Raw genomic sequence first — 22,017 nt, 5'->3', positions numbered from 1 at the left:
GAATCACGCAGTCATCACGACGCGTGCATCCATGCGTTCGTGGGGATAAACATGACTTGTGCTGCTCTTTTTTGTTGCAAACCCATAAATGACACGTTGATCGTTTGATTCGTACACACCCTCCGTACCTTCTGCAAAGGACAAGCGTTGCTGATGGATGAATGTGGAAATAAGCGTCCCTAAATGAGGTGCGCGGAGGAAATCGCTTGCTGTTCTTGAGTGCTGACTATTTATAATCACCACTGACCCCTGTAGGACGTTAAGTGTATGACAACAAAGTTGGCAAATTCGACGCTTTTCCGTGTTTATGCTAAAGTGGCTTAAGTACTCACACTGGAAGCACTGTACCGATAATAATTTTAAAAAATCTATATATTATTGCTGTAAGAGGTAGAAATGACCCGTTTTAAACCGTAGGCAACAAAAGTAAAAAAGTAGCTTTTAGAGTAACTTTTGGAACAATGCACATACTTTAAGAACATCAGTACATTTAAGATTATTTTTTTTAAACAGTATTATGAGATGTAACTGGACTGAGGGTTAGGGCTTAAGTGAACAGGTCCCTCATGGCTGAGGCCAGTGGGCAGCTATCTTAAATGTGCATATGGTATTTTTACAGATTTATGGATCCCTTCACGGCCTATACATCATGATGATGTCACGGTGCTAGGGCCTAGTTGGCACTGCTAGCTGGAGACAAGAGAGCCAGTAGTCCATGGCGCTCACTATGTTTATGAAGAAAAATGTCTTCTTGTGGTTTAGTTTGGGGAAAACTAAACCAACAAAAACTTTAAATAATATCACCCAATTCCCAGCCCCTGCTAGTGAAATGTGGAAATTGATCATTACCAGTTAGTCTTTATGCCCTTGACGATGTTTCAACTTTAATAAGCAGAGTATGAACATTTTAGAATCATAACACAAAAAAATACAAGTGGAAAGTTATTACAATGAATCCCTGGGGAAAAAAACCCGTTAATATTAACACTGTTATTGCTTACGGTCATGAGATTGCTGCAGTCTCAAAGTCATGAGATTCCTGAAGATGTATACAGGTTGACCCAATCTCACCTGCTATTAAAAATCAACACTGGACCAAGAGTTCAGACCATTTAACCACCATGAAAACACACCACAAAGTTGTTTGGCGCATCAGTGTGGCCTCTGTTCCTGGTCCTCCTCAGAGCATTTCTCAAATCCATCTGTGCCAAAGTAACGATCCCCAAAGTCCCCTGAAAGCACACAAGCACAATATATACCCAATAGCCTGTTTTTGGTGCACTGAATTTCAGAACGGCAAATTTGAGCAACAGATGCTGACTCAAGATTTAGAAATGGAGCTGGCCTGCTCTACAAGAAATCATATAACAGTTATCAGTTGGGTATGTGTTTTCAAAAATGTACAGACAATTAAATTAAGTTGGCCTATCAAGGTCATGGTGCATTTTCAGTTCATCGGAAACCCCATTTGCCTGAAAATTTTAGGAGTGCGTGTTTGGGTCACGTGTGTAGGAGCTGATCTCTACCAAGCAGTGGTTAAGAAAGCGGCGGGTGACGTCTTACCGATGCCGGGAATGACGTGCAGAGAGTGGTCCAGGCTTTTGTCCACAGCCGTGGTGATGATTTTCACTTTGGGGAAAGCGTAGGCCACCGAATGCACACCTAGCTCAGCCATCAGCAGCGACACCAGCAGAATCTTCTCCTCTTGCACTTCATGGTCCTGCATGCACACACGCTATCTAGTGGTTTTTTTTGTTGCTCCACATTTAGTAAACTAGACACATTCTGTACAATGCTGCTGCCTTTTCTTGCTGATTTTGTTCTCATTCATAAGTATAATGTACGCAACTTGATGTATTATTCTTTTTATGTATTATTTATTCAGGTACCGCTCAGTCACGCTATAGTGATTAATACTGCAAGCTAGCATTTATTACTCGACTCTGAAAAAAATGAGTTGAATTTATTCAATTGTATTTTGTCAAGTGGTAGCACAATATAAAATCTATTGGCTCCAGAGACATTTTAAAAAAGCTATCTGTATCCAGAAGACTTCACTTCAACCATTTTCAGAAATAAGAGTAAATTCAGTAAATGTTTTTTTCCCCAGTGATTAACAAAATTCTGCCATTATGTTTGTATCCAATGCTGCCTTATGATATAAAGTTAGTTTTGCCGCGATCATGCTAGTGGCTCAAAACACCCATCCCAAATGATCTTTCCTCATTGGAGCAAATGAAAATACCATTAAACTGTTCCAGTCGCAATTTAAGAATGCCACGTCATGTCCGGGACTATGTATTCATAGTAAACTGCATTGCATGCTACTTGCAATCTAATGAGATCAATAGAATTCCGCAAAAGTGCACTGTGTAATATTTTGATTCTTCATAAGGACAAATAGTAGGCACAGCCCACACGATGATGAAATACAGGTTGACAAGTCACAAGGATTAATCATGCTTATGCTGTGTCAAAAAATGACTTGTCATCTTTGTCAGGGCTCATAGGTGGCCATAATATTGTGGTGGTGTACTGCATGAATATGAATGTGTTGTGTGCGTGTGACTGGGCGAACCCACCAGAAGCACTCGAACAGCCATCATGGCAGCAGCCCCGGTGGACACGGTGCTGTCCATGAGAATGACGTGATCTTCGCTGATGTCTTTGGGCAGACGCAGGTAATGAAGCTGGGAAAGACATGGGTTGCCATGGTAACAAAAGCAGGAACGGTAGTTGCCAAGGAGAAAGCCATCACGTGGAGAGAAAGGATCACTAAAAGTCTTCGTCTTTTGTTTAACGGGGTTCTTGAGACGCGATTGGACGATTAGCTCGCTTGGTGCCCAATAGGCTTGCAAAGGGGGTGGGGGTTGGGGTGGCTTGTGGAACACAGTAAATTCCCCTCCACTGTGGGTTCCTCTATTTTTTCAATACAGTTTCCCGTTTATTTTAGGAGTAATTCCACAGTTTGCCACTTGATGGTATCACACTATTTTGCTTGAAATAGTGTAAATTTGAAAGAAAATTGAGGACCATAATCAATGCATCTTTATTTTTTTTCCCCTTTGACCAGCCAACAACCCCAAATTACACATTTCCTTTCCTCCTCTCTTCGGCTGCGTCAATACTCTGTTTCTCCTGTCACTAATTCTAGCATCCCATAAACTGATTCGGCTCAAGGTGGTCATGGTAACAACCAGCTGCACCCTAACCCCCCCACACCTTTTTTAATCAAGTCGAGGATCCATTCAGACATGGTTGGACAGCTCCAAGTTCAGAACATAAGTCCATCAAGAAAAATGTTTCTTTATATAAGCGATGCAATTGCGCAATCAACGTCATGTGGAGGAATGAACTGTTTGTTCTTGCAACCCCAGTAGTAAACTAATGGAGGCTCCTACCTCCGGTTCGCCTGAGTCAAGGTTGGTCTGGATGAGAATCTTGCCGATGCGCACGTCCTTGCACACGGCCCTCAGGGCGGGCTCCATGGTCTCTCCAGCCCGCAGGATGGACACGCCGGTGATCTGCGGGCATGAATTGGCATGTCAGTACGTCCGTAGAAAACACGCTTCTTTGGCCGGAGGACATTGCTCACCCCTTTGCCGCCGTATCTGTGGCCTTGGTACTCGTGGCCCTGGGGAGTGTGGACCTTGCATGGCTGACAAAGCAAAAAGCCCACTTATGGTCATGCATGAGTCAAGCATGTCAAGAAGAGCAGTGAAGAAAAAAAAAACTAAACCAAAAAAAAATGTACACATTGTTCAATTTGTATCAAGTATCAATTTGTGAAACAATATGAAATTGACCAAGTTTGGACACATCGGTTTCCGCCCACCACCCACTGAGACACTTTCACGTATGATAAGTCAACTATCTTTGTAGTTAGATATCAACGACACACCTGTGATGGCAAAAAGGTGAGCGCATGTTCTATAAGAAGACGCATTAATCTCTTTGAGTAGAAGATGAATTCATCTCGACTTGTTTCTTTATTCCTGCAGGGGAGAACAATGAATGTTAGTAAGGAAATTTTTACCATGATGTCATACAAACGTCCAGGTGGCAAAAAGCTCAAGTGATCTTTGATTGAACCTAAACAAAACATTTAATTTATCTGTGAAGTGACACACAAGGGAAAAAACGTCGTGTGGAGCCAACATTTCTTAACCAAACGATTTCATGCTATCTCCATTTTGTCATTTCTGCTCTTTATCATCCAGATTCACTTTTCTGACGCAGGAATGGAGTGCGCTCTGTACAGCTGAGGTTAGTTTGCAGTCTAGGAGGCATAATCATAGACAAGCTTTTGTCATCATTTTCAGTCCAATGAATTTTTGCCATCAGAAAGTATTCTGGTTCACAAATTGTTCTGCAGCAAAAATAGAAAAAGAGGCGGAGCAAGTGGGTGGGGCTACCTGATGATAGTATGGAGGCCTCTGACCTGCGGGGTGCTCTCCAACACACTGAGCATCTGCGGCAATGTCTGCGTCTGCTGGGCGGATGCTAGGAGCGCCCTGACAAAAAAAAAAAAAAAAAAAAAAAAAAAAAAAAGATTACAATTGATAGACATTTTTTGGACAGGTTCAACTTTAACTGTGTACGGGAAATAAACAGCAGGACAGATATAAAAAGGGAACATTCAACACAACTTACAGAAAGATTTTAGTGAATGAATCGAGATATCTAAATGAAATCCTAAATAATTTCAGACCTGTGTAATTGTTTTTAAAGAAAAAGTTGAAATAAATGACACACCCCCAAATCAATATGACATTTATGTATGTTCCCGATGATTGTGTATCTACTTAGCACACCAAAACGATGTCAAGTGAAAATACAATTCAGCGTACCTGGAACTGAGCTCACGCTGCGTAAAGAGAAAGTAGCAAATGGGACAGAGAAAATGACAAGAGAAAATAGCTCAAAGTTGCTTTCATCTGCCAACGATATGACACCTAGGGTAATCGTGCATTTCTAAAAGCTTTGGATAAATCATAAAATGTGGTCCCAATCTTATATATTTCAAGAAACTTTTTGAGTGCATGTTGTGTATCTAAAAGACAATTGAAAACAAACTCCTTATTTTAAAGTGCTTGAAAATTAAGGAATCAAAGCAAACATTTTTAAAATAGAGAGTTCTTCGATCACCCAGCATAATTTGGCCACAATATAAGTTTTGTCAAGTCTTCTGTGACGTTTTGACTTGAGGAGCCTTCCTTCCACTAGATGGGGCCACAATGTCAAACGGCATAACTTGCCTCTTCCAGCTGGCTGTGCACATGCTGGACTATCAGATCGATGGCCACCATATTGCCACCACCTTGAAGAGACGAGAAAAGACAAGTACAGTCAGTAACTTACATTTCTTGTTTTGTCACTCAAAACAACTTCACAGATTCACGGACAATCAAAACAGTCACTCTCCCTCCCAACTAGTTAGTCAGTAGGTCACATTGTAAAAACTCAAAAACATATCCGACCTAGGACCACATAGGAAAACGACCCGGTCGAATTGGAAAGAAATCACAAATGAACTGTTCAGGCAATCACAAATAAAATCAGATACACATTGCATCATCATCATCATCATCATAAATGCAAAAAAATTTAAACTGGGGGGTGAACCTTACCTTTTTGTCACTATTGGTTCACGAGATTATTAAGTAGGTTGTGTTTTTCAGTTTTTGACCAAATGCAGCTTGAACCGGGATTTCTTGAAGGGAAAAGGGAGTTGGAAGAGCGGAAGGTGGGCAACAAAGACAGACGGGATAGAGACTCACGGCCAGCAAACAAAAGTCCACTCGGACACGGAACAGATTCTGACCGTGAGCCTCCAGACAAAACTGGGGAATATAAATGAGTAGGACAGGAACACGAGGTGCAGACACAGACGGGATACAACAGTAGACACCAAAACGGAGGAACACACGGGCAGGGTTTAAATACAAGAGAGAGCAGGTGACAGACATGACGACAACGAAGGGGTGTGGCTGAGGGAAGTTGCCGGAAAGCGTCTCTGACACGGCACGTGACAGAATCAGTCAAGCAGTTTGAGTGTTGTGAATTTGTTTTTTTTTAACACAAAAAAACATGGCTATATATACATCAGTATTTCTATGATAAAAGGACCCTTGATAACTCCAATAAATGACACTCCTTATATTTGCTATGATTATTTTCCCCAAAAAGTGTGGCAAGTGCCAAAAAAAAAAAAAATGTTGGAAACTGTAGCAATTCTGACCTCTGGGGACCACAATGTCGGCCAGCCTCATGGTGGGCTCAATGTACTGCTCAAATGCCGGTTTGACGAACTTGTTGTACTGCTTGATGACACCTTCCATGTCTCGCCTGCGCTCCGTGATGTCCCTACGAAGGCGGCGGACCAGCCGGATGTCCGAGTCCGTGTCCACAAAGATTTTCATATCCAGGAGCTGCGGGCGGGACGAGCAAAGGCCAAGGGACGCTTAAAAGAGCTTCACTTTGTTTTTCAATCAACACGAGATGGAGTTGTGCTTTCGTTCGCTTGACCTGAAGAAGATGTTTGTCTGCAAACGCCATAATTCCTTCAAATATGATCACGCTTGCGCCGTAGACATTCTTCTGCAGAAACCAGACACAACAGAGACAACATTGAGGACTTGGCTTTGAAAACATGCTCCAAGAAGTTGTTAAGCGGCCAGCAGCATGTTGGACAGGAAGAGGGCAGTCACGCTCACTGCATGAGATCTGCCACTAAACTATTTCATTCCAAGAAATATGTGGTAAAAGTATGTCTATAATTCTCAATCTTGAACTATTTTGGATGAAAGCATACCACAGACATGCTATTAGAACCCTGAGAAAATCTTTTCAATTCTCCAGCAAGTGACAAATAGTTTCTTTGACTATCTCACTGGAGATTTAATGAACAAACTGTATGATCTGGCCAGTTGGGATGCAAGCTCACCCAGTCTTTCTGTCGTCTGTGTGTGGTGAAGTTGTACACGGGGATCTTCACACTTTTGCCCTGTTTGAGTTTGCGCAAAGTGCCAACCAGCAGCTCAAAGTCAAAGGCCCCCGGATGATCAAAGTTGTAGTCATTGCTTGCCGCTAAGGCTTGCTCTTCAGGAGACAAATCCTGACAAAACACAACATGCAAAAGTAGAGTGTGCTTAAAGCCAGACCAATTTCAATAACACTGGTCTCCAATTTTTTAACCACAGATAAATAATAATAATAGTAATAATTATAATAATAATAACAATAATAGGCAGCTGGTGACTTTTTTTGTGAAATTTCATAAGTATAAATTACAACACATGGTAATCTCCAAATTGAGAAAGCTTTTATATGTTAAATTTAAAACCAAAACTTGAAAAGATGTCAAAAACCCTATGTGCTAGAAAAAAATATTGACATTTTTTAAGACTGTCAAAAATACATTTAGGGACACATAAAGCCATCTTTGATTAAAGGTTGCTGTTTTCTAGTGTAATTGATTAATCTGTTGATTACCATTTTGATTGATCAAAAATTAATTTCCATACCTTCATTCCAAAACAGGACATTAGTTCATATTGACAGTGCAGAAAATTTGCAGCCGTGAATTGAGCATGATTAAGTTTCAATTCACTTACAATCACACAAATCTAAGCCACAAGATGGAGACAAAGAAATATTTCGATTGCTTTGAGGCGAGCAGTCCAGGGTTGACTCTCTCTAAGTCATCTGAGGCAAATACAGCGTAATACAGACACTGTCCGGGAACGTCACCTTATAGAAGGAATCCATGGACAGGAGCACTACCCAGGGCACATCCAGAGCCTCGATGATCTTGTTGGCCACGGTGGTTTTCCCTGAGGCGCTGCCCCCGCATAAGCCTGCCGTTCAAATATATGTGAACACAAAATACATCTTTTATAAGTTACATAGTGCTCATCGTGAGAAGAGCAAAGTGGCTGCAGTCATCATCCATAAAGTTTGAGTCTTTCTTACCAAAGTAACGAGAGCAAAGTATTTGTACTTGGTTACTAACACATCGTACCAATGACGAAGGCCTCTTTGGACTGTGCTCCGTGCTCGTCGTACCAGGGAGGTCGACCGGCAGTGTATATGGTGCGTGTGCCCGTACGAAGCAAGGGTGGCTCAGTTTTACTCAGGGATGTGGCGCTCTTCCTGCGAGGGGCACTGGCGGGGGGAAAGAGCCGGTCCAAAGAGTCGTCGCTGCTCCCGCTAAAAAACACACATGAACGCACGTTCTTTTGTCAGCTTGTATCAAATTGTGCACAACAGCATCTGAAGCAACAGAGTTGAAAAACAGTATAAACATGAAACTGTACATTGTCACTGGCCGCTTTCCTGTCATCCTCCTCCTCGCTACACCACCATCCATCCATCCGTCCGTCCAAACTGCTTTTACCCTCACATAAGAATCAGCCAGGTTGCTCTTTTGCTATTGACTTTGCTTTTGCTATTTGTACTCTCTTTTACATATCTGTTTCTTAGATCAAGTACTGTTGATGCCGGTCCCCTTTGCTCTGTGAAGCTTCCCCATTTTTAACAGCATGCTCATCAACCCGATCAACAGATAATTTCTCTATTATTTAGAGCTTACACAGCATGTTAAAACAAAACTAATCCTGATTACGCCACAGAAAACAGTAGCGCAGCCAATTCCTACCTGGAGTCGGACCTCAGGGACCAACAGCCGGAGATTCTGGCTCCACTACAATCCTGCAGACTTCTATCTATGTTGACTGACCATGTGCTATTCTCCATGGGGCTTGTCTTTGTGGCAACTACTTCAAAACAGTGACGGACCCTCAACCTTGTCCAAATTTGTAAACTGGAAAATCAAGCAAAGTCATGAAGTAGTCTGGTTTGATTTTGACTCTTCAAGAAGCTTAGGTGCTTCTGTCTTTAGGTCTGTCAGCGCCCATGTGTCCTCACTACTCTTTGGCATCTATCTGCACGTGTGTGTGTGTCTCAGACCCATAAGAGGATCAGTGTAACACTAGCAATGACGAGCTGCTTGGCTGGTATTAATAGAAGCACCTGGAAGTAACAAAAAGGCACATGTCTTCTACTGATCAATTGTCACGGCTCACTTAGCTTGTGAATTGCACAAACTGTAAAACTCGATAGCCATAATGCTGCTGCAGGCCTCAAACTATGGAGAAAAACCCTTAAAGTGGGCTTTGTAGTTCTCTACAGATGCCACAAGATGGCGGGAAAGCACTTAAAACAGAGACTGGTATTCCATTTTCATTGATTATTTACTGATGTGTATTAGAACACAAAATCATCAGCAATTCATCAGTGCCATACATCCAGCATGTACACGTCACAAACCCATGTTACATAATAGGTGACTTTGTGCAGTAGTTCAATTAATTAGTAGTGCAAAAATTGATCAACAACTAATCAATTATCAAATTAATCAACTATTTTAATATGGGATTCATCTTTTAATGACCTTGTTTAACCATGTTACTGATATTGTGAGTTCAGCCTTTCAACGTTAAACCCTCTCCAATTTCTGTAGTCCTTCAGGAAAGCAGACTGATGTGTTGAATAAGTTCTTCTCAAACATCTGCTTTTACTTAACAAATCAACATTTTTGCTGATTTTCTGATGAATGTTGCATACAAAAACAGTCACGACATTTTTATTAATTTACCTTTATACATTTTTGTTTTAAGAGATATTGATACCTACTTGTTAAGCGATTACATCTGTTCAGATTCCTTCTCTCTCATGCCCTCTGCTGGCCACTACGTACACTGCTCCTGAAGCCTGTTCCGTTTTAATTCCATCAGTTTGCAGTTTGCAGACAATATTTCTCGCCATTGAGTTTAATTTTACTTTACGAGCTTGCTAAAATGAAGACCGCTTCCCTTTGTCCCTTTTCACTTACTTACAAAATATATACGTAACAGTGACGCAATATATTCCGTCATCAACTCAACTACCTACTTTTGGTGACGAGACACCACAGGAGCTAAGCTCAACCATCAAATTGTATTTATGTAGAAAAAGTAATTATTTTACACATTAGAGATCGTATTTGACCCAAAGAAATCTACGCGAGCTGTCTTAGAAGGAGCGTATGCAAATATCTTGATTTTCAGTACGAGGGCACCGCTGGAGCGTCGAACGTACGAATAACCAAACAACAAAATGACGGCTGAAATTCTAGGGAAGAGGGTGAACGTAATTTTCGTCAGGTACCTGTCCGAGCGGCACGACATTATTTTCCCCTGAACTCCAGTTTCCAAGGTGATGTGAAGTCGAAGCTGGCGTTGACCGCTCCAAACCGTGGATGAAGATGACGACGATGAAGGACGTTAATTTTCTCACTGAGGCATCATGGGTAATGTAGTTTGGTGCTACGTTCCCGTCACCACGTCAATTCCAATCATTGTCATACATGAATCAGGGATGGAAAAACGTACTCACACGCTGAATTTGATTCAGGTTCATGGTTTTGATATGGTTTCCACAAATACAAATATAAAAACAACAAAGACAAATGATAATAAATCACAACAGAAGAGATTGTTGTCATCAGTCTGTTGAGTGTGTACCTGCACTTAATATTACGACCAACAAAATGTCTTTTTCTTTGAAGTGCTTAAAACGTCCACATTTCTGGTCGTCCGCTTATGACCTCTTTTGAAAGGAACCTGAGAAAAAGTGGAGAGTTCAACATCATTTGATGCCAAATAAAGACATAAGCGCAAACAATTGCCTTCACCAGACATTACAAATATTCACAAAGCAAAATGTTATTTATGGGGCCCTCTATTTCTGTCATTAATAGATGATCGGTCAATCATTGTTGAATTCTAATGAGCATGATAAAATACACAACATGAGCAAACGGGTTTTGATTGTCACAACATTCCGAGTAATAAAGAACTAAGTGCATTGCTCATCATCACTGAGATCAGACATCATCAAGCTAGTAGTTTGGAGCGCTATGGTTTGGTCGTGTCATACCTACAACGCTGACCTTTGAACTGCACTGTTTTCTGTGTTTTGAAATAAAAAATGGCACAATCCCAATTTGTGGTAACAGACCTTCACCTCTGCTGAGCAGCTGCAGGTTGCGTCCTTCTTCCCGAAGCTGTAGCTGAAGAACTTGCTCGAGCAGCTCCTGCCTGAGTGTCTCCTGCACCAGTCCCATCCTCTTCAACTTGTCGCTGTTCAGACGCAGCAGCGCCCGGCCTCGACGTGGCAAAAGTTACAAATCACTTTAGGTTGCACCAAATTGCAATGAAATGGCACAAATTGTGTACCTGTGATGGCATGATGGGAGAAGGCCTCCACGTAAGCCAGGTAGTTGTGAGGACAGTGCTTCTTCAGCCATTTGCAAACGTCATGCTGCGTCCACAGAACTACCGGTCGGACCAAGCTGGGCTGCGTCGGGCTGGTGTTGTAGATGCTGTAATTGTCGCTGGAACGATACTGTGCACAACGCACAAAACAGTCAACACCAAAGGCGGCAAACTCCGGGCCACTGGGACGGACGGATGTGGCCCATCACATCATTTGACTTTGCTTTTTTAAAGTGCCTCTAAAGTAAACATATAAAAAACACATACATTTGACACACTACAGAGAAGTGTGGCGTAAACAAACCAGCTCAAGTTGATAATGTGACGAGATGGTCCATTTAAATTAACAAAGGCTATGTGAAATTTTTTCCTCCAATCAATAATGGCATACAATCAACCAGATATCTTGCCATTTCTGCTATGTGGAGCAAATCGTACGGCAGCCACAGCCTGTGCTACTTTAAAGGCGCAGCCCACCAGCCCGCGGAGAAGAAAACAGCCTCCATTCTGTGTTCACAAAGAGGCTGTGTGTAACGACCCATAGCCGGTGGACGCATTTGCCGGCATTTTTTTATTCTTTCAAATTGTCTGCCTCTTTTAGAAAAGGATGCAGTGAAGGATCAATAATATCTCGGAAAGCAAGTGGTACATGTCAGTGTACTGCACCTGGCAGGCGTCGGCGCCCGGTCGCTGCAGCAGCTTGACCGCCCGACCTGCCGCAGCCTTCTGGCCTCGGCTGTCGTGCCAGGTCAGGTTGCCGCCCGTGCGTGCGTTCAGCTGCTCTTTAAAGTCGTCAGGCAGAGCTCTGTACTCCACGGCTGGACGACAGAAACTAAAACTGGATGCTGCTACAGAGAGAAAAGATGAGGAAAGATAATAAACGTTGGATTGCACACGTTCCACAAACACAGCCCGTCGTTGTGCGATGATGTTATCATGAACGACGTGCCCGTACGCGCTTGTTCACACTCATCTGAGTTTCCGTCAAGAATTTGGTTTTAGCATTTTCAGAGGGGTAATTTAATGTCTCCGTTTCTCCACGAGCAGAGGAGGCCATGTTGGCAGACGTCCAAGCCCGCTCAACAGCAGGCGGTTGAGAAACATCGGCTAATTAAAGAACATGTGGAAATACAGTAAACATGCTTCTCTTGGCACAGAATGCAACCTTACTGATTGATGGAGCAGATTTGGAGGAGGCTTGCACGCAGATGTGTTTGTGTGTACCATCTTGAACTGACTAAAGAGAATTTGTAAAGAGGACAGGCCAGCCTTTCAGAAGCGACAGGGGTGTGCAGACTTTTATCTTTATCTTTTATCTTCTGCAAATCTTGCTGGCTTTCTTGCCCAGTGTTTGTGTCTTGTAACTTGAATTAGGAGAGGCTAACATGCCAAATATCCTTTACGATAGAACATTGTTATGTCCCCCTCAGGCTGCTGTTGTAAACATTCTGCTTCTCCACGCTGATGTAGATCATTAGGAACAGTTGTCTAAATTCTCTTGCATTTGTACAGCCTAAAAGGGCCTGGAAGCTCAACAACTAACATTGCGGAAAATAAAAATGTACATTTGATGTAAAATAGGAATCATAATAAACAAACTAGCTGGTAAATCCATTAAACACGTGATGCATTTGTGACTAAGAACAAAACAAGAACACACATGCCGCCATTTCCAAGTGGGTTGCCGCAATTGGAGCATCTTAAATAAAGAGAGGGCGACACCTCAAAGTGTTTTGTCGTGCACAAGAGTAGAAACTAAACAAGTACCTATGACTACCAGCAAGCTGTCCAAAATGTATGTCATTGTTTCTAATGACAAGGTCAAGGTCACGCTTCGTGTCAATTACACAGTATGTGTGGAAAAATACATTGGCGTAAAATTTCATTCCATAAGGCCTACAGTCCTAAAATAATAATTTAGCATAAAAATCTGAATATATAGATCAAATATAAAAATATCACAAGTCGAAAAAAAACAATCTAAAAGTAAAGCATGTGTTTTGCGCCATTTTTTACTCCAACCACAACAATACAAATATACTGAATTTCCTAAAGTAACACCACCTCTAGCATGATGGCATAACCATCATTTTAGAATTTTCATTTCAAGCATAACATGACATTCATGAACATTAGCTTGGATGTAGGAAAAGTGGACAGACTTATCTTCAACGTGATGTAGAGGTATCAAATCAAATTGATTAATCGAAAAAAAATCCATGAGTACTTTAATAATCAAGTAATCGTTTAGAGACATTTTTTAACTAAAGATTGTCTAAATCTTCTGATTTTAGGGTCTCAAAATTAATACATCTCTGACTACTCTCATCCTTTGTGAAATCAGATTGATTTATCGTTTGTGTTTAGTCAAAATAAATCTGCTTTGACTTTGGAAAACATTGACCACCAATCCTACTTGTGTGATATTGCTTAACTGTTATTTACTTATTTCTAATCACTAAATTATATCAAATATACAAAAATGTTTAGTTAATAAACAGTCGTTGGGGATTAGGTGCCATTGTAGTTTTCATAATCAAAAGTAGTGTATGTAGAAAAAAAAAATGCACATTAAAAATAAGTCCAAAAGTAGTTTAACAACCGTGGCTTTTGTGTGCAATTGAGTTGAAGTAAATTATGTATGAAGTTCCTTCAAATGAACTATCAATGCATCTTTCAGTACCTAATGAAATAAAGTAATGTGCCTACCGTCAACAGCCATGGTGCTTCCACGCCGCGCGGATTTATTGGTGCATGATCTCTGGTGGCAGCAGCAGCGGCAGCAGCAGAGACACCGTCCCGCATCCTCTCAGCTCTTGTACTAGTCAACCAAGAAGCCCTTCCAAAACAGACCGCAATGACGCGCACTGGCTATCTTCACTGACTGGTTCACACCATGACGTACATTGATGTGTGTGTGGGTGCGTGGCTCTTTCTCAAGCGCACACAGGAGCTGAAAGTGAAGCCCCAGGCCTCTAATTAAAGCAGCCAGTGAAGACAGACATACAAGCGCATGAAAAGCCGTATTCCAAGCGTCTTCTCTTGAAGTAATGGACAACTGTGCAAGCCTGCAGGCCTTCTATTATGATGGTAAATAAAAGAAGTGGCACGCCGTCACATGTGAGAGAAGCTGGAGTACCCAGAAGAAACCCAACCATGCTTGCGCCGGTTTCATATGCAAACCGCACACATTTTACTTTGAAAAGTCTCATGGCACACCACCAAACAATTCACAAAAGTATGCAGTGTCCTACTCGCAAATTGACATCTTCGAAAAAATATTTGGGGACTCTATCCTCCGTTATTTGATGAAATATTTGCTTGCCCACAGTTTTTGTGCTTTCTGGAACGCCACAAGATGGTGCCAAAGACCTGAAGTCCTACTTATCTATTGAGCAGAGCTTTGGCCCCACCATGTGGCATCTTGGTACCAAGCAACTACCAAGGCATAGGAATGGCAGGCAGTCATGCCTTCATTCAGGCAGTCATGACTTCATCCAAGCACAGGCAGGCTTGGAATGGCTTCAACCTGGCGCAGGCAAGGCAGACAGGCAGTCATAGCTTCATCCTGAAACAGGGCGGGCGGGCAGGCGGGCGGGCGGGCGGGCGGGCGGGCGGGCGGGCGGGCAGGCAGGCAGGCAGGCAGGCAGGCAGGCAGGCAGGCAGGCAGGCAGGCAGGCAGGCAGGCAGGAAGGCATGGCTTCATCCAAGCGCAGGCTAGGCAGGCAGACAATCATGGCATTATCCAGACGCAGGCCAAGTTGGCAGGCAGTCATGTCTAATACAAGGGAGCAGTATTATTCAGTCAGCAATCAACATACATTACAAGGTTTCTCAAAAATATTTGGTCCACCCGACAATGGTTTCAAGGACCTCCTCTTTACCCTAATGTCAGTTCCGCAAAACTTCCATATGTACCCCTAAATTCCACATTTGTTTATTTTTTAAGTTTATTTTTATTTCAGAAAGCAAAAAAAAACTACTTGTGCAGAGATGTTACTCGTGTAATTATCCTATCAGAATTGTTAATAGACCTAAAGCAGAAGGACGAATTAGTTTATTATTGTTTTGTTTTAGCATCAACACAGTGGTCCCTAGAGGAATGCACTATTTGAATAAAGATTTGACATCATTTATTGCATTCTGTTAATTGAGAACCACTGATATACGGCACACTATGAGCATAAGTCTTGGGACATAGATCTGACTCCCCCTCCAAAATCTTTTCATTTTCTCTGCTTGTCGTAGTGACATGTGGCAATACTCTGACCTCAAATTGTATCTTAGATGTGAGGATTGTGATTATATACGTTGTTTAAAGCGGCCTGGCAAAGAATAGGCAAAATTATTAATTTCCCTATGTAGTAGCAGAATATTGAAAATCTTCGAAAGAACTAAGCAGAAGGATTTTTAAAGAGACAGTAGTCTCTAGTGTGCATGTGTGTGTTTGTGTGCGCGTGCATGTTGTCCAGATGTGTACACGCCAGCAGGAGCCTGGTGACAGCAAACACACTGCTCCTCTTAGCGAATGTGTGAAGTGTGCCTTGACCTCTGACTTGGCATGTGGCTTCCAAATGAGGTTTGTTCAGGACAATCTGTGTCACTTTATAATTCTTTCAATCCTGATGTCTCAGAGTGAGCATATCATCTTCAAGAAAGTATAAATGAACACAAAATAAAAAATAGAATACAGAAATCAAACAATTCAATAAATTCTGGGTGCGCCAGCAGTCCAGATTTGTGAAGTGTTGAGACCAATTATTCTTGTTTGTTCTCTTGCATGGCTGTGAACATACAAGAGTTGCAATTGATGATTCAAGACAAACAGCAGCACAAGATCAACAAGAACATCCTTCCAGAACTGCATTTCCAAAAGCTCTGACAGTTACTAATGTTTGTTTCTTATCAAATTTACTGGCCAGATCTCAAAAGTCAAAATCAAAACTCAACATTAAATCATAGCTTATATTTGTTTTAAACGCTTTTTTTCATACGTGTTTAAAATTGATGAATTAAAGGTTCTTTAAAAGGTTGTCAAATGGCGTGGATGGTGTGCTACTGTGAACTACATCAAGGGATTAACATGTTGGCTCTGAATGTCAACTGCCAGTGTTAAAATCAAATAGGCACAGAGAAAATGAGAAAGGCTGCCCAAAGTCAACAGACTCATTCATCGTAAATAGTACGTGTTTGATTGATTGGGAGTCAAAGAAAAGGCAATGTGTGGCTTCTCTTCTTTTTCCGGGCAGAGCCATGAGGCCTCACCCTGTTCACCTTGCCTGACGTAAGTCGTAAGACAGCCGCGCGGGTGCAAGCCAGAACGGCCGCAAAATGTGTGTTGCCATTCAGGCACGAGTCAGGGTGGAGTCGCCAGCCGGCTATAGGAGAAAGCTGCGCTTGTTCCACCCGGCCAGAACATTACGGCGCGGATACAACGTGTTTCACATCATACAACGGGAGCTTGTTTACAAATGGAGAAGAAAAGGTGTGTCTTGGGAAAAAGTAGTGTGCTCTAAAAATAACCCCGCACACCCAAAGTGTGGACAGGGTGTTACCAGATGATTGAGGTGGGTCGGGGCACACACAAACAGGATACAGGAAATAGACTTGCTTAAAAAAGAGAAATAAAAGCTCAGTCAAGCGATATCAGCAAAATAATGACTGCACTTGTTCAAAGTTTGATCACGTATTGTAGAAGCTGAAAGCAGATTTGGATTCTGAAAGCCTCACTGCTGTCGACCTTTGGACTTCATATAATTATGGCCATCCTAATAGGACAATAAAATACTACAATATTGTTTACTTTTGCCAAAGTCATTATTATCTTTCAAATAAAGAGCAGTGCGCTTATTTATTCAACCACACAAAGACTCGCCTCATAATCTGAAGCCTCGGGGCATGGCATTCACAAGTCTGGCTGTTGCCCGGAAGTGTTTGCGATTATTTGTTCCAGACCATGGAGGTTTACCGTTAGGTTCGCTTCAGACTCTGCCCTCGTGCATGGACATGTCAAGTCAAAGATTCCAAGATGTCTGGCAAATTTGATGGCAGGAGAGTGAGTGGGTGGCAACTGACGGCCAATTCCAAAAGGGTCATTTTTTTCTTGCCACTGTATTTTTTGAGATTCTTAAAGTGTATTTTGCTTTTTATACTTTAATGTGTAGAAGTTTGAATTTTCACCCAATTTAAAAACCCAAAAGTTTTCACATGAAAATGAATTTTAAATTTTTTTGAGGGAGAGCAGGACATGTTGCGAAGCACTGAAATGATATTCTCCTCTCATCTTGGATCATCTGCCTACTCTTTTTTCCACTCTGGTTTGCTATGATGTCACCATGAGGAATACAGCAGCATGAGCATTTGAGTTTTTCATTTGCATTTCAAAATACAGTTAGGGACAAGTGAATCATATTAGGTGTGGGCTAATTCAACTCCGTCAGTTCCAGTAGCATGCTGGTGTCACGCTGGGGAGGGTGTGTGGGAGGAGATATGTAAATTGGACCTTTGGGGTCCTATTAGTGGCACCCAAAATCTCAGTCAGTGTACTGACGGACTTCATCACAGGCACTCACAAGAACAGTGGCGGGATTGTCTGGTTCAGGTTTGAATAAGTACATTTTGGAATATTTGACCAAGTTGATGGAAGGCGAATTTTAATACATTTTCATCTGTGAGTTTGTTTTTTTTTTAAACCGGGGACAATTGGATACCGAGTGATGGATTTCTCAATGGCAGCAAGTCTTTTCATAGCAATGATGCTATATTTGTCATTTGGAGAAGCAAAGTCATATGGTCCGTATGAGCATTATAGTGACTACAGATCTGGACTGATTGAGCACCACGGGCAAGGAAGACCGACCAGCAGACACAAGTAAGCTTTGGTTCTCTGGCTTCTCAAGTCTACAATACATGTGATTGTAACTCACTGACAACGTGTTTCCGCCTTTCTTGCCCTCTTTAAAAGGAACCACTGTGCTTATGTGATCGAAAAGACAGTTTCCTTCACTTTGCAAGATGGGGCGGCCCCGTATGTCAAAGCTGAGTACAACAAGTGTTCCTGGCATAAAAACTGTCCAACGCTTATGTGAGTGATTTCCTTTTATTATGCATTCTACATAGTACTAAATACAAATAAATGCACATCCATAGATGTTTCAAACTTGTATCATCATTCACCATTACAGTATATCGATAAGTATTATTGTTATTATTATTTCTGCCACTGTGAAATTATTACTGTAGCAGCATTAGGTGTAAATTTCTTTTAAATCCTCCATAATGTTGCTCTCTATTTTGTTTTTACTTTTTTTCTTCTTGGGAATACATTGTCACTGTCGGGTGGTGTCCAAAATCACCATCTTACCAGACTAACCACGACATTATTTAATTATACATACATTATCATCATATATTTGCATACAAACATCACCACAAAACTCCGAAATGCTGATTATATAAATGGATGGATGGATGGATGGATGGATGGATGGATGGATGGATGGATGGATGGATGGATGGATGGATGGATGGATGGATGGATGGATGGATGGATGGATGGATGGATGGATGGATGGATGGATGGATGGATGGATGGATGGATGGATGGACTTTTCAATGTTGAGGTGAAAAGCCCAAAGTAAGTCATTTCAAATTGTTCTCTTCAGGTATCGCCTGATCTACAAACCAATGTATAAAGTGGCACATAAAACAGTCACCGAGTTAGAGTGGCGCTGTTGTCCTGGGTACTCTGGCTACGACTGCATGGAGGGACCCCCACCTTACCAACATTCCATGAAAAGCATGCCGCCGTTTAACAGGCCACCATTCAGAGGCCCACAGTTCAAGGGACCACAATACAAAGCTCCTATGTTTAAGGCTTCCATTTTCAAGGGCCCACCTAGCAACCCTGTTATGAAAGCTAACCCATGGAATCAACCCAAAGGACCTCCCACCGGTGGTTTCAACTCATACCCAATGACTAACTTTGGACTGCCAAGATCTTCCAGCCATCCAGACACCTCTTTTGAACCATATCCAGATGGGCCCGAGCCCATGCCGGACCATATCGAAGAACATCACACAGCGCATGAACAGAATCAAGAAGAAGTGGAGCATACACCAGAAGTGACGCTTGCTCCTACCAATGGCGAACAAACTGAAGGTGAACCAATATCCATTCCAATCCAGTCTGCTTTCATGTGTTTGTTATTGTAATAAATGTGACTGACTATAATACTAAATCTATCCCATCGTTATTTTAGGTCAAGCTCTAGACACCGAGACAGAGGGAAGAATATTTCGAATGGAGGAGGACGTAAGACGTCTGAACCAGGGATTGGAGACCCTGAAGGGGACTGTGAATGGCCTGGAGGACAGCCTTCGAGCATCACTAAGAGAAGACGCCAACAGGATGCTCACAGCTCTGCTCTCTGCCGCCCCCAGTCCTCTTTCGGCCCCTGCTATATCTTCAAGTCCCTCCACAGTAGGCTTTGCGGAGATTCCTGGAGGCGATCCCGATGCCGGTGGTCTAGATGGTCGACACATATTTTCAGGGCTCACGGAACTGAATGGAAGAGTAGAAGAGCTCAAGACCGAGCTGCGAGCCAAGACATTGGAGCTTCAGGAGCTTAAAGCCACAGTAACGACACATGACGGAGCACTTGAGAAGTTAGCAATCAGAGAAGGCGCAGAATCAGACTCGACCCATCTTGAGAGCAAAGCCTCAAAGGATGCAGAGCAGCTCTTGGATGCCAAACTGAGTGCAGCCAGGACAGACATTCTGGGTGGGTTTGAGAAACGGGTGGAGACTGCACTGGGCCGATGTGAGGAGAAAGCAGAAGACTTACGTCGCCAGTGTCAGAGGGAGCGAGGTGAACGGCAGGAACAAATGGAAGATGCTTTGGAAGAAAGTGCCAGCGACTTAAGGAGAGAGCTGAGGAACCTTCAGGAGCAGGTTCAACATTTGAACACAATAGAAAGCTGCTGTTCTGCGGTGAGTGGACTGAGCGATAGGGTGCAGTTGGTGGAAACATCAGTGGCAGACCTCAATCAGTCTCAGAGTCACCTGAGAGTGGAGTTGGGAGGTCATAAAGACCACATTGAGGGAATGCTAGAGGGGCGCCTTAAATATATCGAGATTAAGCTCAACCTGACTGGGCAAGTGGTAAGGAGGAGCAGCATCTCAGACAAAGCGGAAACAGGACTAGGCCTGGAGGCCAGAATGGAGGGCAAGTTGAGGGAACTTGAAGGACGCCTACTGATGGCTTTGGAGGAACTGGGTAATGCCACTGCCCCTGCGCTCCTCGAGGGACATGCCGTTCCAACCCTGGAGACAGAGCTGGAGTCCCTCCGAGGGAGACTCGAGATGGACGTGGACAGAGTCCAAAAGCATCTGAGCAACCTAGAGATTCTTTGTTCTTCCTCATGTTCGTCATCTAAAAAACCCATGGCTATCCAAGGGGATTCCGCTTCTTCAAGTAGTAGCCTGGCAGAAGATCAGAATGTCGAGGGGTTGTTAGAAAGGCAAGGTGACCGTTTGAACAGCCTCAACATCACACTACAGAACATCGTGAGGCATCTGACCAACAAAGAGCAGCGACCGAAAGAACAAGGTGAGCTCACCATCCTTAGGTTCAACGTTCGCTCGGTCAACCGCACCCTGAAAGGAATTCAGGAATCACTGGGGAACGTAGTCCACCAGGTGGGACAAGCAAACAGCTCCTGGCATGAGAGAGAGTCACGTCTGGCACAACAGATGAAGGGCGTGGTCCAACTGGTTCGACATCAGGCTTCCATGCTTGGTACAGGTGAGCGCAAACTGACCCGGCTCAAGGGGGAGTTGCAGGAAATGAAGAGACGGCTCGCTGATGAGATCCGAAGCTGTCGGAGCACAGCTATGGGCGTACAAAAAGAGGTTACAGAGGTCGGTGGACGTGTTGCTAATGTGGAGGACCAATGTAAAGGTCTTGATTCTGTAGCAGAAGATCTGGAGAGAATAAGGGAGGAGCTCGACAGACAATCCAACGGCTTCCTCATGCAATTCAATGGGACTCTCTCCAACCATTCCCAACAGTTGTCTGAGCTGAAAGACGAAATCAGAAACTGCAGCTCGAGAGCAGAATCAGCACAACAGAATTACGAGCAAGAGTTACAACGCGGGGACACGTTTACTTCAAAGTAGTAAATAAATTATATGGAAAAAAAACTAAGGGTAAATATTCTACTGGTGCTGTGCAAGTCCACGAACATCTCATGATGTTAGTGTCATTTTTTTTGTAAACTCGAACTGATATCCAGTCTAAAACGTTTTGCAGCAACTAACTGACTCCACTCAATGCTGTGATGACAAACTTTTACTTGACTCGTGAAGGTGCTAAGTCGTTTTCAACACCCACCAAATTGTTTCTTACTGTGCTGATTACAGGTTTTAAAGTCTTTGTATATATTTAAAATTGTTTTATGTGATGTTCTAGTTTTTATACCTTATTATGTGGAGACTAAATTACACAATGTTTTTTTTTTATATAATTTAATATTGTATTACTCCTTTTCTTTTGATAGCCCTGAATTCCTCATCTATTTGTACTTTGCTTAGGGTTGCCCAGCACAAAAATAAACATTCTCTACTGTAAATGCTTTTTTGCTGAAAATATATTTTATATCTCTAAAACAATTAACCTGATGATCAAATACTGACAGC

The 22,017-nt window shown here is 42.5% G+C and overlaps 3 protein-coding genes across 6 annotated transcripts; 1 reads left to right on the top strand and 2 right to left on the bottom strand.

Moving 5' to 3' along the window:
• Window positions 1–858: 858 nt before the first annotated feature.
• On the bottom strand, window positions 859–10,396 carry uckl1a (uridine-cytidine kinase 1-like 1a). 2 transcript variants are annotated; one of them, XM_049755913.2, is made up of 15 exons: window positions 10,210–10,396; window positions 8,024–8,211; window positions 7,753–7,859; window positions 6,947–7,117; window positions 6,529–6,600; window positions 6,242–6,431; window positions 5,259–5,320; window positions 4,851–4,867; window positions 4,416–4,514; window positions 3,902–3,995; window positions 3,596–3,658; window positions 3,402–3,524; window positions 2,583–2,690; window positions 1,564–1,720; window positions 859–1,232 (listed from the first exon to the last, which is right to left on the bottom strand). In XM_049755913.2, exons 1-15 carry the CDS (start codon window positions 10,227–10,229, stop codon window positions 1,153–1,155), a joined length of 1,551 nt encoding a protein of 516 aa, XP_049611870.1. In that variant the 5' UTR covers window positions 10,230–10,396; the 3' UTR covers window positions 859–1,152. The 2 variants fall into 2 exon arrangements, with proteins under 2 accessions (XP_049611870.1, XP_049611869.1); XM_049755912.2 differs by lacking the exon at window positions 10,210–10,396 and adding an exon at window positions 8,660–8,793.
• A 157-nt stretch (window positions 10,397–10,553) lies between these two features.
• Window positions 10,554–14,805, bottom strand: samd10a (sterile alpha motif domain containing 10a). 3 transcript variants are annotated; one of them, XM_049755917.2, is made up of 5 exons: window positions 14,028–14,805; window positions 11,985–12,163; window positions 11,280–11,448; window positions 11,062–11,208; window positions 10,554–10,664 (listed from the first exon to the last, which is right to left on the bottom strand). In XM_049755917.2, the coding sequence occupies exons 1-5, from the start codon at window positions 14,038–14,040 to the stop codon at window positions 10,642–10,644; spliced, it is 531 nt and encodes a 176-aa protein (XP_049611874.1). In that variant the 5' UTR covers window positions 14,041–14,805; the 3' UTR covers window positions 10,554–10,641. The 3 variants fall into 3 exon arrangements, with proteins under 3 accessions (XP_049611874.1, XP_049611875.1, XP_049611873.1); XM_049755918.2 differs by having other exon boundaries at window positions 11,068–11,208; window positions 11,985–12,166; window positions 14,028–14,803; XM_049755916.2 differs by having other exon boundaries at window positions 11,985–12,166; window positions 14,028–14,800.
• A 2,915-nt stretch (window positions 14,806–17,720) lies between these two features.
• Window positions 17,721–21,950, top strand: emilin3a (elastin microfibril interfacer 3a). Its single transcript, XM_049754408.2, has 4 exons — window positions 17,721–18,189; window positions 18,283–18,402; window positions 18,983–19,479; window positions 19,580–21,950. Exons 1-4 carry the CDS (start codon window positions 18,035–18,037, stop codon window positions 21,496–21,498), a joined length of 2,691 nt encoding a protein of 896 aa, XP_049610365.1. The 5' UTR covers window positions 17,721–18,034; the 3' UTR covers window positions 21,499–21,950.
• Window positions 21,951–22,017: the final 67 nt, after the last annotated feature.

Source organism: Syngnathus scovelli, chromosome 2, assembly GCF_024217435.2.
Source record: "Syngnathus scovelli strain Florida chromosome 2, RoL_Ssco_1.2, whole genome shotgun sequence".
Lineage (NCBI taxonomy): Eukaryota > Metazoa > Chordata > Actinopteri > Syngnathiformes > Syngnathidae > Syngnathus > Syngnathus scovelli.
Note: the sequence above shows the minus strand (reverse complement) of the source record. Positions and strands in the feature narration are given on the sequence as shown.